This window comes from Myotis nattereri, assembly GCF_964212035.1.
Source record: "Myotis nattereri genome assembly, chromosome: 2".
NCBI lineage: Eukaryota > Metazoa > Chordata > Mammalia > Chiroptera > Vespertilionidae > Myotis > Myotis nattereri.
Window position 1 is genome coordinate 26914756 of NC_138076.1, and position 14218 is coordinate 26928973.

At 37.4% G+C, this 14218-nt stretch overlaps 1 protein-coding gene across 2 annotated transcripts in view; it reads right to left on the reverse strand.

Moving 5' to 3' along the window:
- RNF170 (ring finger protein 170) overlaps positions 1 to 14218 on the reverse strand; it is a 28509-nt gene that overhangs the window by 10552 nt on the left and 3739 nt on the right. The window contains exons 2-4 of one of the 2 annotated variants that reach the window (XM_081084915.1): positions 8959 to 9102; positions 5791 to 5866; positions 3836 to 3944 (exon numbers count right to left, since the gene is read on the reverse strand). In XM_081084915.1, coding sequence (XP_080941041.1) covers positions 3836 to 3944; positions 5791 to 5866; positions 8959 to 9095 — 322 coding nt within the window. In that variant the 5' untranslated portion in view covers positions 9096 to 9102. Of the gene's footprint in view, positions 1 to 3835; positions 3945 to 5790; positions 5867 to 8958; positions 9103 to 14218 lie in introns of those variants that run through there. The other variant, XM_081084916.1, reaches the window with a different exon arrangement.

Consider the following 14218-nt stretch of genomic DNA (forward strand, 5'->3'; position numbering starts at 1 on the left):
GCTGGCCCGGCTAAAATACATTTTTATTTAAAATACCAGTTAAGATATAGGTATTTTTAAACAAGAGCAAGCATGCATTAATTGCTTCAATGCTTTGAGGCTTATTAGAAAATATTGCATTTCCTATGTAAAATAAATAAAACAATGATTAAACATCATTGTATAAATTACACCAAAAAAAATCAGCCTAAATTTTCTGTTCAAAATTTCATATATACTAGTATGTTACAAAAACACAATTCTTACTTTTTTATGAGTTTTGAAAGCCAAGTTACTTAAGTATTAATAACGGTAATTAAGTAGTGTGAAAAAGGAACAAAATTACACAGATTACATGCTTTCTGCTCTAATAAAGTTTATAATCCAGTTCAGTAATTGAATCCACTTTTGTACTGGATGAGTTTGATTTTTTTGTTTGAAGGTGTTTGTGGGTAGCAAAACAGCTAAACACAGTCCAAGGGAAGACCTCAGAAAGCAGAAGCACTAAATTTTAGACCAGTAACAATGAAGAAGAAATATTTTTAAATATTTTCTGATGTTTAAGGGTCTGATTCATTTTCCTTTCTGCAGGACACCTGTTTCTCAGACCATCCAGGTTCCACTGTGAATCTGAACTAGGTGCTTCATGTCTCCCTCCTCCCTCCAGGGATTTCCTCTGTATTCTTGCTCTTGCCTTGGCAACATAGCTTAGCCTCCTGTGTTCCTTATTCTGATTCTTCCAGATCAAATAAATGTCCAGAATTTAGAAGAAGCAATGGCAATCAAAGTGAGGAGACCAAGGTGACATAGTTAATTCAATCAGAGGGTATGTAAATATTTAACTGTGTAATATTAATTTTAAGTACAAAAGGAGTATAGAGAGGGAGAACTTTCTGGGATGTGCTAAAGAGTAACCTGCAAAGGAGAAAGACTTGAACTTTGTAGGATAGCAAAAATTTAGACGGGCAAAAATCAGGAGGGAGGACGCTTCAGGTTTAATGAATAGCAAGAGCAATCACCAGAAGAAGAAATGGATGGAAGAGGAGACGGGTGAGCAAACCACTGGGCTAAGCAAAAGCTGTACAAATTGGACATTCCAGTGACTGTGGGGGAAAACTGGTTTGACAATTTAAAGATGAATTTAAAAGCTAACCAATCTTTTATGTGATATTTTCCCCCTACTCTCGAGAGTATTGTGTTTGATAATATTAAGTACTTTGAGTAATCTAACTTCATATTGAAACTATATTAAAGCAAAACTTATTATAAATCTGTTAGTATTATTGTTACCATTTATAATAATGCCTTAGATTTATCTCCTCCTTCTAACTCAAAAAGTTCAATGTGTTTTGACAATGAACTTATGTTTTTTTCATTTTTTTAATTTATTTTAGGGAGAAAGGGAGAGAGAAACATCAATGTGAAAAAGAAACATCAATCGGCCACCTCCCAGATGTATCCCAACGGGGTGGAGGTGGGTGGAATCCGCCACCCTGGCATGTGCCTTGACCAAGAATCAAACCCTCCACCCTTTGGTGCACAGGACAATGCTCCAACCACCCTGGCCCGGGCTGAACTTATTTAATCCCACATCGCTTTTCCACAAATTGAGGTGTAGGTGTCCTTGTTTTGCAAATTATATAACAGCCACTTGCCTGTACTGAGAAACTACGGTCCAGTAAATTAAACACTTCAGTTCATACACATCTGCTATGACATGCTTGATGTGTTTCCTTTGTCTCAACTTTCCCCTTCTTTAAGAAGAGAGATCCACCTAAATAGGATGTGGGAGAGATAGCTCAATTATTTTAATCTGGGTCACAATCTCTCTAAATTAGTTTATTTGTAAAATGGGAATAAGACCTTATAAGACTGCTGGAGAATTAAATAAAATAATGATGACTACAATGGCAAGTAAGGTAAAATCTGCTGCTGCATCATTTCTAACTCCCTGTAAAGGGACAGAACTAGTTCCATATATAGGAACTAAGCTAAAGTGCTCTTGATGGTATCAGTATACTTGAACTATACTATTCAAAGAAACACATTTCTGTTTATTGAGAAGTAGAATAACTAGTTTTCTTAACCTTTGAACTTACAGACAGTAAATAAAAGTGTCTAACAAGTAGAGCAAGATATCAGAGGCAATCTACCCTATTACCTCAGACCCAAAGGTAAAACCAAGAACACAATACAGCCATCTTTCCATTGACTGGGTTATCCACTCAATGAATTACTTAAGCCTGGATTGGCAAACAGAGTTCACCTTGCCTGCCAAACCTCAGTGATTCCTAACACTTGCCTGGAGTACTGTGTTAGAGGATGGTGGAGTCCATACCCAGACTCAGAAAAAGTGTCCAACTGATTAGGAATATCTACCAGAGATTTGAGAGTGGGGGGAAGTATCTGCTTTCTCTGATGGCCATTTAATTCTGCCTATCTGATCTTTCATTATTTTGCTCCTCATTAGCATTTCCAACAGATAATTATAATTTGTTAGCTGCTTAGGCAAAAACCTTAGAAAGGAAGCTGGAATTACTGGATGAGGCAATACTGGGGTTGGTCAGTACTTACTAAATTAGCACCAGGTACGGGAAATCCCGCAGTACCTGGTGTGGGTTTCAAATGCGTATGTCATCCCAACAACATCAACAGTAACACTATTACCTACGAATTCTATATAATGAATCTTAAACAAAAGTAATTTGTAAGGCCATTGTATGCTACATTTTAAATTAGTCTTTATATGGAAATTGTGTGCATTTTGGGAGCAATTAGAACCCTATCTTGAATATAACTGTTCAAACAAAGAATTACTACAATGAAAAATCAGATAAGTCTTAAGTAGAGAGTAGTTGTATAAGCCACCAATCAGAGTAGAACTGAGCTAGAGTTCGAAGTTAGACGTACATTGAAAACTACCTCTGTCCCTTAGCAGCTAGATTTACCTGTTGTAAAATTTCTTAACACCTCTGAGCCTTGGTTTTGTGGGGTTAGATGAACTGAAATATGTTAACTGTCATGTAATAACTGACTCTCCCCAACCTCATATGACCATAACAAGCAATGATTATACGGCATCTCATTCTTCTCTATGAAATCTTTCTGGAGGGTAGAAAGCACCTCTTACTGACACTAAGTAAGTGTGAAATCAGCATTGCCTTTTTGTCCCACTACATGCTCTAGGTTTCTCATTCTCCATCACCAAACCTCTTGAGGTCAAGAAAGAGAGGCTAAGGCCCTAACCGGTTTGGCTCAGTGGACAGTGCGACGGCCTGGGGACTGAAGGGTCCCAGGTTTGATTCCGGTCAAGGGCATGTACCTTGGTTGTGGTCACATCCCCAGTAGGGGGTGTGCAGGAGGCAGCTGATCGATGTTTCTCTCTCATCGATGTTTCTAACTCTTTATCCCTCTCCTTTCCTCTCTGTAAAAAAATAAAATATATTTTTAAAAATTGAATCTCCCTTAAATGAAACACAAACTTTATAAAAAAAAAAAAAAAAGAGGCTAAGAACTGACTGTATTGACTCAGAGTAAAAAATAGGAGAGCTAAGAGAAGGTCTTGGGCAGGGTCCTTGAGAGAAGAACCGTCCTGCCTTGGGAAAGATGGATAATAAATGAAACCCTAAAAAGTGATGAACAATTGGTCAGTCAATCCATCCTGGTATGGATATACCTAAATTACTATTCAAAGAAACATATTTCTGTTTATTGAGAAGTTGAATAACTAGTTTTTTACATCTTTGAACGCAGAGACACTAAGAAAAAGTGGCTGAGAAGTAGGGCAGGATATCTGGAGCCATCCACATATGAGTCTTGGTCCAAAGAGTCACTAAGGACAGCACTGTTTGCTTACCACAAAAGAGATGTCCACAGTTTGTTTCCACAGGGAAGGAGGCTTGATGTAAACAGACCGGACAGTACATGTCAGTGTAAAACTGCTGGCGAGCAGCAGCAGGTGCATCCTGAGGAGAAAGTGTGTATACATTCGTACACGAAACACAGGCTTTTCAAAGCTAGCTTTATGTTCAACTACACTTAAGAATATAGCCAATACCGTGTGGTCCTCATCAAATTTGAGATTTGCAATAGTTTAAGGTTTAATAAAGTTAATTATTTTCTTAACTTTGCTGAAGAAATATTTAAAGTTGTAAATATTGTTGTTTTATTTATAAATAGCATGGTCTCTACCTTCTTTCCTGAGCACAGTTTAAAAATAAAAACCTAGGATAACTCAGGAGTTTCTCTTTTACTCCCTTAGAATGAGTAACACAAGGCTGAGCTAACCCATAAATGAAGGATAACAAATGCCAAACTGTTTCCAAAGTATTAGCTTTTTTTCATTTTTAATATTTTTTTCATTCATACATTCCTGACCAGTGTTTAGCTACTTAATTTAGCCAAGGTCACACCTTGAAGTTATAGTCTTTTATGTCATTTTTAATGGTGCAAAAAAGAAAAACATACAGCACTTAATGTTCTCCCCCCTACCTTTTCTCTTATTATTCCTTGGGAATTGATGAAAAACCAGTTACCAGTGCTGTCCAACAGAACTTTATGCAATAACGGAAGCCTATTTGTGCTGTCCAGTATGGTAACCACTTGCTACAAATGGCTATTGAGTACTTGAAATATGGCTAATGTGACTAAAGTAGTGAATTTTTAATTAATATTAGTTAATGTAAAATTAAATAGCCATGTGTGGCTAGTGCCTACAATGTAGGACAGCACAGTATAGGATAAGTCACTAGCTTTATTCTAATTATTCTAATCAAGCTATGGAAGGTATGAGGTACATGCCTAGGACAGTGGTAAAAAAACAAACCTGGAAGATCCCCCTCAGTCTGGGACTCCTGTATATCTAGATCTAGTCATGTAACCCTAGTGTGAATTTAAGGAAATCTTAGTGATCTAATATGTTAAATGAGAATAAATGTTGCCTCTCTTATGTTTGAAGATTAAGTAAGAATAGTATGTGAAATCATTTTGTGGCTTACTAAACACTATCCCAGCATGAATTACTGATAACAGCAGCTCTGGAATAGAGTACTACTAACATGCAAACTATTTTTGCATCAATTAATTTAAGTTCTAAGAAGCAGGATTCTTGTGTGTTTAGTTCAGAATTGAATTCCCAATTCCTAGAACACTGTCTGGCATATAGTGGATTGTCAATAAATATTTGTTGACTGGATAATCAATAAAACCCTCATTGGAATTAAAGTTTGCGTGGTGGGTAGGAAATCAATTTTTAAATTTTGTTTTTTGATGTGAGCTATCTCAGCATGAAGGTGTATAATATCCTACTTAATCCAGCCTTCATAAAATATGTTACATTTCTGGGTCATAGAGAGTTCATCTGGTTAGAAACAAAGACAGGGCAGATGAGAAAAGTTTTCTTATTTTGCCTAACTAGTTTTCTTAACTTTGACTGCTGAAGAAAAAGAAAAAAAGCCCTCTTTATAGTCATTTCTTTGTAGGTCTTTGAGAAATGTATGTTAGAAAGAATAGTTTTTACACTACATTTCGCTAAAGCCAATTAGACAGTGATTCTTTCCTCACAAATAAATAAAAGGAAAACTGCTGTCTTTTAAAGCAAGTTAAAAAAATATGAAAACACCTGAATAGATTAATGCTAGTCATTTTTCTAATCTGAAACTATACAATCAATAGAATAATTTAAGGTCTTAAAGCAGGAAGAAGCCTATGTTTCCAAAAAGTAATTTATTAATATTTCATCACAATATCATACACAAAGGGAGTAATAACGTCTACTTCTTGCATAAATGCACATATTTACATAAACAGTACCTGTTCTGTTTGAAGTTGTTCCCGAAGCACCCTTATTAGTTCTTGGTTTTCTGGGTGAATGTTTTGATGTGCATTTCTGTTGAATAAAATACAATAAACTTTGAATACAAAATACTGTCAGATGATTCAGTTTTCTTTGTGGGTCTAATTTTTGACCTAGAATACTGGTAACTAAAATGTAAATGATAGTGGACAACTATACTTCACTTCCAGAACTGAACACTCCAGGCTATTCTGAGATCACTGATTATTGGCCCATTTCAGGTTTAACTGGCAAATGATGAAATCCAGAGACCTAGTACCTTGGACTTAATGTAATCACAGACTTACAAATAATAAAAGAACAATGAACACATTTAATTCTTTTGTACAATTCCTTCAAAATAAGCAGCTATGTAAATCTATATATTATTATGCATTTGAACACTTTTCCATATCTAACAAAGTCCTTCTCCCAACTTTTTAACCTATGGTGAGGTGGGGGACAGAGAAATCAAAAGCTAAAATTATAGCCCAGCCAACGTGGCTCAGTAGTTGAGTGCCCACCTATGAACCAGGAGGTCCCAGGTTTGATTCCCCTGCAGGGCATGTGCCCAGGTTGTGGGCTCGATCTCAGTGCGAAGCGTGCAGGAGGCAGCTGATCAATGATTCTCTGTCATTATTGATGTTTCTATCTCTCTCTCCCTCTCCCTTCCTCTCTGAAACCAATACAAATATATTAAAAAACAACTAAAATTATATAATGTAGAAATGCCAAAAGCTAACATACCACTAATATCTTAACATTAAAAATTAAACTGGATACTCAAAGGCAATATAATAGTGTCTGATATAATAGGATGGGATAAGACAAGTAAGTATTGAAAAATAAAAGTACTTAGGTTAGCAGGTTGGGGGTGAAGATTCATATCTGAATTATGGCTTAATTTCATTTGACTGTAAAAGTTTTTCCTAAACTAAAACCTCTTTAACAGCAATATTTTAAGTCCACACAATCCTGGTGTTACTCTATAGAGGAGCTTTTATTCTCTGGGTGAACCAATATCCAACAGCAATAAGAATTCTAAATTAATATTCTAATGGGATAAGGAAAATGAAAGAAATCCATCCTATGATTATTCAATTTCTAGTAAAAAAATTCAAATTTTAGCCCTAGCTGGTTTGGCTCAGTCAATAGAGCATCAGCCTGCAGACTGAAGGGTCCTGGGTTCGATTTCGGTCAAGGGCACATGCCTGGGTTACGGGCTCGATCCTTAATAGGGGGCGTGCAGAAGGCAGCCAATCAATGATTGTCTCATCACTGATATTTCTACCTCTCCCTCTCCCTTCCTCTCTGAAATCAATAAAAATATTTGAAAAAAAATTTCAAATTTTAGAAAAGAAAGCTGATTAAACATAACCATCATTTCAGAGAAGACATAAAAACAATTTAAAGTCAAATGTCTAAATGTAATGGAACTCCAGTTAACCCTTGATTATGCGGACCTTGATTTAACAGACTTTGGATTTAATGGACAAAATTTCCGGTCCTTATGTAGTATGTGAAAATGAACACACTGTTAATTTTAAAACGCATTTTACCAAGATTTACTTATAATTAAATTAACAGGTTGTTGTTGTTGTTGTTATTCACTGGTTTTATTGTGGTTTTTTGGGTAATTTTTGAATAATTTTTTTCTCTATTGATTAAGGTATTACATATGTGTCCTTATCCCCTCATTGCCCCCTCAACCCCCCAACTCATGCCCTTACCCCTCTGGTGTCTGTGTCCATTGGTTAGGCTTATATGCATGCATACAAGTCCCTTGGTTGATCTCTCCCCCTTACCCCTACCCTTTTTAAACAAATTTTAGCAAATGGGCCATATGTTGCAAAAAACACTAGCAATTTTACTGACAAATAAATATTACATATCTACAACTATAGTCTACATATTTAAATCCAAGAAGCATTGCTGGTAAACAATGTTTGGCAAACGATTAGCAGGTGATCACACTACATCGCTCATAGTTCTGTTGTCGGGTTGGGTGACTTTCTGCAGCAGTCTTAATGCACACTAGCCACCGTTCAGACGTGCAACGAGCCACGCCCCAACATTTGTTTACTCCAGATGACTGGTGAATGCATGCATTTATTACACCTATTCAGTATAAACTTAAAACCACCGTAATATAGAAAACTATTCTGTGAAATTAAACTTCTCATATATACTTAATTTTAATTACACAAACATGTCTACCTCAGTAAAAACAGGCAAACTAACTGATTTGTCAATTTTTAAACATACACATTCAGAAAACCTACTTTATTATGTAACAGCCTTTCAGCTTTAACAGACACCACCTCGCCCGAATTAGTCCGTAATATCGAGGTTTATCTCCATGTGTTAACATTTAAATTTCTAGTTTCTTACTAGTCTCTATGTATTGGTATATAGCAGCAGTTTTCAAAATTTTTCATCTCATGGCACACATAAATTAATTACTAAAATTCTGCAGCACACCAAAAAATATTGTATTTTTTGCCAATCTGACAAAAAAAAAAAAAGGAATAATTTTGATTCCTTCAAACGGAATGGCTAATGTTGTGTTGATTGCTATCGTTTTTTTATTTCACAATCTAAGGGAAGAGAGGTCAGTGTCCCTGAGTAAATAGTCAGGTATTCCATGTTTTAAAAATTCTTGCAGCACACTGATTGAAAATCGCTGGTATATAGACATCTGACATCTTTAAGTATTATTTCTGATTCTATAACAATAACTTTAATTCTAACCTAAAGTCCCAAAATACCATAAAACGAGTTTTTCTTTTTGCCTTAGTTTTATATTTAAACACTGAAAATATTTTGTATTTATTATATCACCTATAAGTTGATAGATTCAATTATGAAAATTACATTTTCAAACAGTGATACTCTTATAGAAAATATTAATATTTTATTCAAAATATGATAATAAATGTAGATTTATCTGATAAGACAGCTAATATCAGGGAATGTATGGTAGCATTTAGGGCCTTGTAGAAAAAAATACTTTAGTAAATATATACAATTGCTGAGATCTATTACTTGCTTTTCTTATTAAGTATTAAGCATTACTAGAAGCAGTCAGAAAGTCAGTGGCCCTAGGAAATATATAGTATTTCAATTCTTTTGTCCTTTAGTCTCACCTGAAAAGTGCATATACCAGGGTAGCAATCAAAGCGAAACTGACCACAACTGCCACAAGTACTTGGTCACTTACTCCTTCTATGACTGAGTCATCGTCCAGTTTCAAACTTTGAACTTCACCCTGATATTTGGCCATTCCAGGTCTAAAAGATAAAGAAACAAGATGAAAGTTACAACTGACACAGTGAAAAAAAAACCACTAATAAAAATCCTATATAATAAAGAGCTAATATGCTAATTAGACCAGACCGTGGAACGACCTTCCGGAACGACCTGGGGGGGGGGGTGGGTGTCAGAGCTGGGGCTGCGAAGGCCTACTCTTGCACGAATTTCGTGCATCGGGCCTCTAGTATAAATATAATTGACTTCTAACATATTTAATTTTTTTTGTAGTACCCAGTTAAAGTAGGTTGCATTAAGTACAACTCCAGTGTGGATTGCCCCATTAATGAGTTCTTTAAAATTTGCCAGACATAGCCCTAACCGGTTTGGCCCAGTGGATAGAGCATCGGCCTGCGGACTGAGGGGTCCCAGGTTTGATTCCGGTCAAGGGCATGTACCTTGGTTGCGGGCACATCCCCGGTACGGGGTGTGCAGGAGGCAGCTGATCGATGTTTCTCTCTATCCCTCTCCCTTCCTCTCTGTAAAAAATCAATAAAATATATTTTTTAAAATTTGCCAGACATTATTTTGGAGAGTACACAATTCTATTTCCTTTAAGAAAAACAATTACTATAATGTATCATCCATGTACATTTTTTAAAACAACATTTTAAAAAATACCATTTTCTCTTCAAATGTAGCTTCTTAAAAAAACACACACACACACACAAAAACACTCCTCCTGCCCAACTGCTCTTTTCTTATTCTTGAATACCACGTAAGTTCTCCAAATAGATCAGATCCTCTTCTCCCTCATAGCACTAAATGTACATCACAGAATTTATCATGTAGGGATAGGGAAGAAAATATTGTCTTTTCTGTACATATTCCTATATTACCTAGCATAGTGCCCTATATCCAGGAGGACTTAATAGAATATGTTTAAATAAGAGTGACTTACCTTACTTATAGTATTAGTAATTTGAAAATAAAAGACAATGAGGCTATAGGACATTTATATCTATGCTAAGACTACTTGAATTAATGAAAATTCTGGTGCTTGAAAAACTAGTAGCCTCACCTGGGACTAAGTTCCGCTTATGGCTCAGAATTCTTTGCCCTGCCTGGAATATGGAATCACTCTCAGGCTGCATTTCCTTATGAAGAGAAAAGGGAAGATATGAAACTCTCCGTCCCATAGACCAGCGGTTCTCAACCTGTGGGTCGTGACCCCTTTGGGGGTCGAACGACCCTTTCACAGGGGTCGTCTAAGACCATTGGAAAACACATATATAATTAATTTACATATTGTTTTTGGAATTAATCACTATGCTTTAATTATGTTCAATATGTAACAATGAAAATACATCCTGCATATCAGATATTTACATTACGATTCATAACAGTAGCAAAATTACAGTTATGAAGTAGCAACGAAAATAATTTTATGGTTGGGGGTCACCACAACATGAGGAACTGTATTAAAGGGTCGCGGCATTAGGAAGGTTGAGAACCACTGCCATAAACTAAACTAGAGAGAAATGATAATACCCAATTTCTATAGGTATTAGGAGAGAGAGCCCAACCACATCGGAGTCCAAATGTCATAGGTTACTCGTGTTTTTCAGATGGCAAAACAAAAAAGTTCAAAGACTTATAAGACACCTAACTGGAAATAAAGATTCGATTAAATATATATAACTATTCAGAGCAGGCAGATAGCTCTAGTGGGGGTGGGTAGAGGGATTGAGCAAAAAAAAGAAAAAGAGAGAGAACTCATAGACATTGACAATAGTGTGGTGTTTTGGGGAGGGGAAGGAGGAGATTGGGTGGAGATGGAAGAAGGCATAGAGGGAATAAAAGATGATGGAAAATTAAAAAAATAAAATAAAATTCTGTATTTATGTAACTTAACTGCACGGAAAAGAGTTTTAGTCAATATCATTAATCAGGAGACTCTGTTAAGAGGAATCTTTGAGTGTGAGAGTCCAAGACCTTTGAAAGAATCTGAACTCACTGCTTCTAAGAAAATTACCTCTCACTGAAGAAACTTGAGCAAACAAGCAGATCAAAGGCGGCTTCCATCAGCTTTACACATAATAATGGCCTGATATACGAGGAACTTTCTAATGACAGGTTTCAGATATCTATGATGAAGGCTCACACCAGGAAACTCAAAGAGCCTTCACTTCAGTATTTTTATCCAAAAGAACAGTCAAATGAACTGCCAACTGAAACTGAAGAAAGAGCCGTAGCCGGTTTGGCTCAGTGGACAGAGCGTCGGCCTGCGGACTGAGGGGTCCCAAGTTCGATTCCGGTCAAGGGCATGTACCTTGGTTGCAGGCATATCCCCAGTGGGGGGTGTGCAGGAGGCAGCTGATCGGTTTCTCTCTCACTGATGTTTCTAACTCTCTATCCCTCTCCCTTCCTCTCTGTAAAAAATCAATAAAATATATTTAAAAAGAAACTGAAGAAAGAGCCTCATATGAGCTAGGAGTGAGCCATGAATTGAGCCATGTAGTCAGTTTAGATTTTTATTTTATCAGTTTTCCTTTTTTTAAATTAGAGATGCTATGGCTCTGTCAAAAGACCTAAGGGTAGTGGGGACTACTTGCATCTGCTCAAAGATAACCAAACTGTAATCCTGTGTTGAGATTCCCAGCCTCTAATTACTGAATCAAATTATTTCACAGTTGGGAGGATCTTCTCCTATGCTAAACACTTAGGGAGTTTACTATTTTGTATTAAAAAATGGAATGGTTACATTTGTTTCTATGTCCTTCCAGGTGTAATCGGTGGCAATGTGACTAAATTCTACTGTACTATTTTTGTTGTTGTTATTCCTCACCCAAGGATATTCTTTCCATTGATTTGGGGGGGGGGGGGAGTTAGGAGGGAGGGGATGAGAAAGAAACATTGATGTAAGAGGACACATCAATTTGTTTGCCTCCTGCACACGCCCAACTGGGGCAGGGATCGAACCTGCAACCCAGGTATGAGCCCTTGGCCAGGAATTGAACCTGTGACCCTTTAGTGGATGGGCCAAACTTTACCCACTTAGCTACACCAGCTAGGGCCTACTATACTAATTTTATTTATTTATTATTTTAAATAAAGTACAGTGTAACACTTACACCACATCTTCATTCACACTAGGCACATTTAAAATTATTTTATTGATTTCAGAGAGAAAGAGAGAGGGAAAGAGAAATAGAAACATCAATAATGAGAGAGAATCAATGATCAGCCACCTCCTCATGCCCCCACTGGGGACCAAGGCCACAACCTGACATATGCCAGACCAGGACTATGAATCAAATCATGACCTCCTGGTTCATAGGTTGACACTCAATCACTGTCCCACACTGGCCCCACCTAATTTTTCTCTCTATACATATATTTATTCTAATATATATACATATATGTGTGTGTGTGTGTGTGTGTGTGTGTGTGTGTGTGTGTGTAGGATTTCCACATAATGACTCCCTTAAGATACTGCTTCATGAACACTTTCAAGAGCTCAGAGACCCAGGCAGGATATGTTAAGTACTGCACAGTGATATAATGTTACTTGTTATTTTTATAGAAGTTCCCAAAGTTGTTGAAATGAGTTACTTTTTATTTCCACAAATTCCAGTACTACCAAAGAAGGTGCTTGGGCTGAGAAAGGGTAAAATGGGAGACTGCTGATAAATTTCTGAGAGGAACAGAGAAGTCAGTTGCATTTTCTTGTCATGTGGAAAGCCTAGCTAAACCTAGGGGCTCTCATAGGGAGAACTCCTAATGATGACTGAGACCTACTTGTTGGGGGCTTCAAAAGTAGTTTCACTTATAATCCTATATAATAAAAGGCCAGCGACCATAACAGCGTAACGACCAGAACGACTGACTGACCAGTCGCTATGAGGTGCACTGACCACCTCTTGGTCCCTTCCCCCATCCTGCTCTGTTCACCAGATAGCAAATGGGGAACCACAGGGAACCAGGGTGGGCGGCGGTAGTGGGGCGGGACTGGGGACTGGCAAGCAGGCAGAAGGCAGACCTCTTGGTCCCTCCCCCGGGGCCACAGGCTCCAATCACTGGATGGCAAACGGGGAACCGGGGTGGTCAGCAGCGGGGTGGGACTGGGGACTGGCGAGCAGGTAGAAGATGGCCCTGATCGCAGAGCAAAACAGGCGTAGGGACCCTACCCATGCACGATTTCGTGCGCTGGGCCTCTAGTCAGTGTATAAAAAAGGAACTGAAGGATCTCTTACGCCTTGAGACAGCATGGAGGGAACTGGAGAGTATTATGCTAGATGAAATAAACCAATCAGAGAAAGAAAAGTATGACCTGATCTTACTCATATGTGGAATCTAATGAACAAAATAAACTGATGAACAAAATAGATCAAGAGACATAGAAGCATGGAACAGACTGTCAAATCTCAGAGGGAAGGCGGGGTTGGGTGGGTGGATGGGAAGAGATTAACCAAAGAACTTGTATGCATATATGCATAACCCATGGACATAGACAATAGTGTGGTGAAGGCCTGGTGTGCAGGTGGGTGCAGGCTAAAAGGGGTCAATGGGGGAAAAGGGGGCACATCTGTAATACTTTCATCAATAAAGATTTTTTTAAAAGGAACTGTAGGAGCTAGTGGCTCAAAAATGAGGTATTAAAATACCACCTTAGTTTGGAAAGAAGCCAATTTAAGATTATAGGGGATAAACAATAGAAAGAAGATTTTCTACTGGAGAAGATGACAATAAACCTCAATCTTGCTAATGAATTCCAAAGTGGATCTGAACTTCAATTGTCCGACTTCTGCTTTTCACAGTCAGTTTTTTTTAATCTAGAACAGAACAGTGCGATCGATTGTGTCCAACATCATAGCTCTCAACTGAAGCCCAAGGATTGCCTGGAGCTGAGCTCCAATTCTGCTGCTACAATTATGACCCTATTTCATCTCATAGGACCTCTCATTTACTGCAAAATGGAAAAGCTAGAACCTGAGGATTCCTTAATTTCTTCCCACCACTACATTTCTATGATCCAGAGCTTTTTTGCAATAGAAAAATAAAGTCAAGAAAGATAAATACCAATGGTTAAAGTGACTACCAGCGGGGAGGACTGGAAAAGCCAGATCTTAATCTTTCCCAGGATACAGTTTTAAT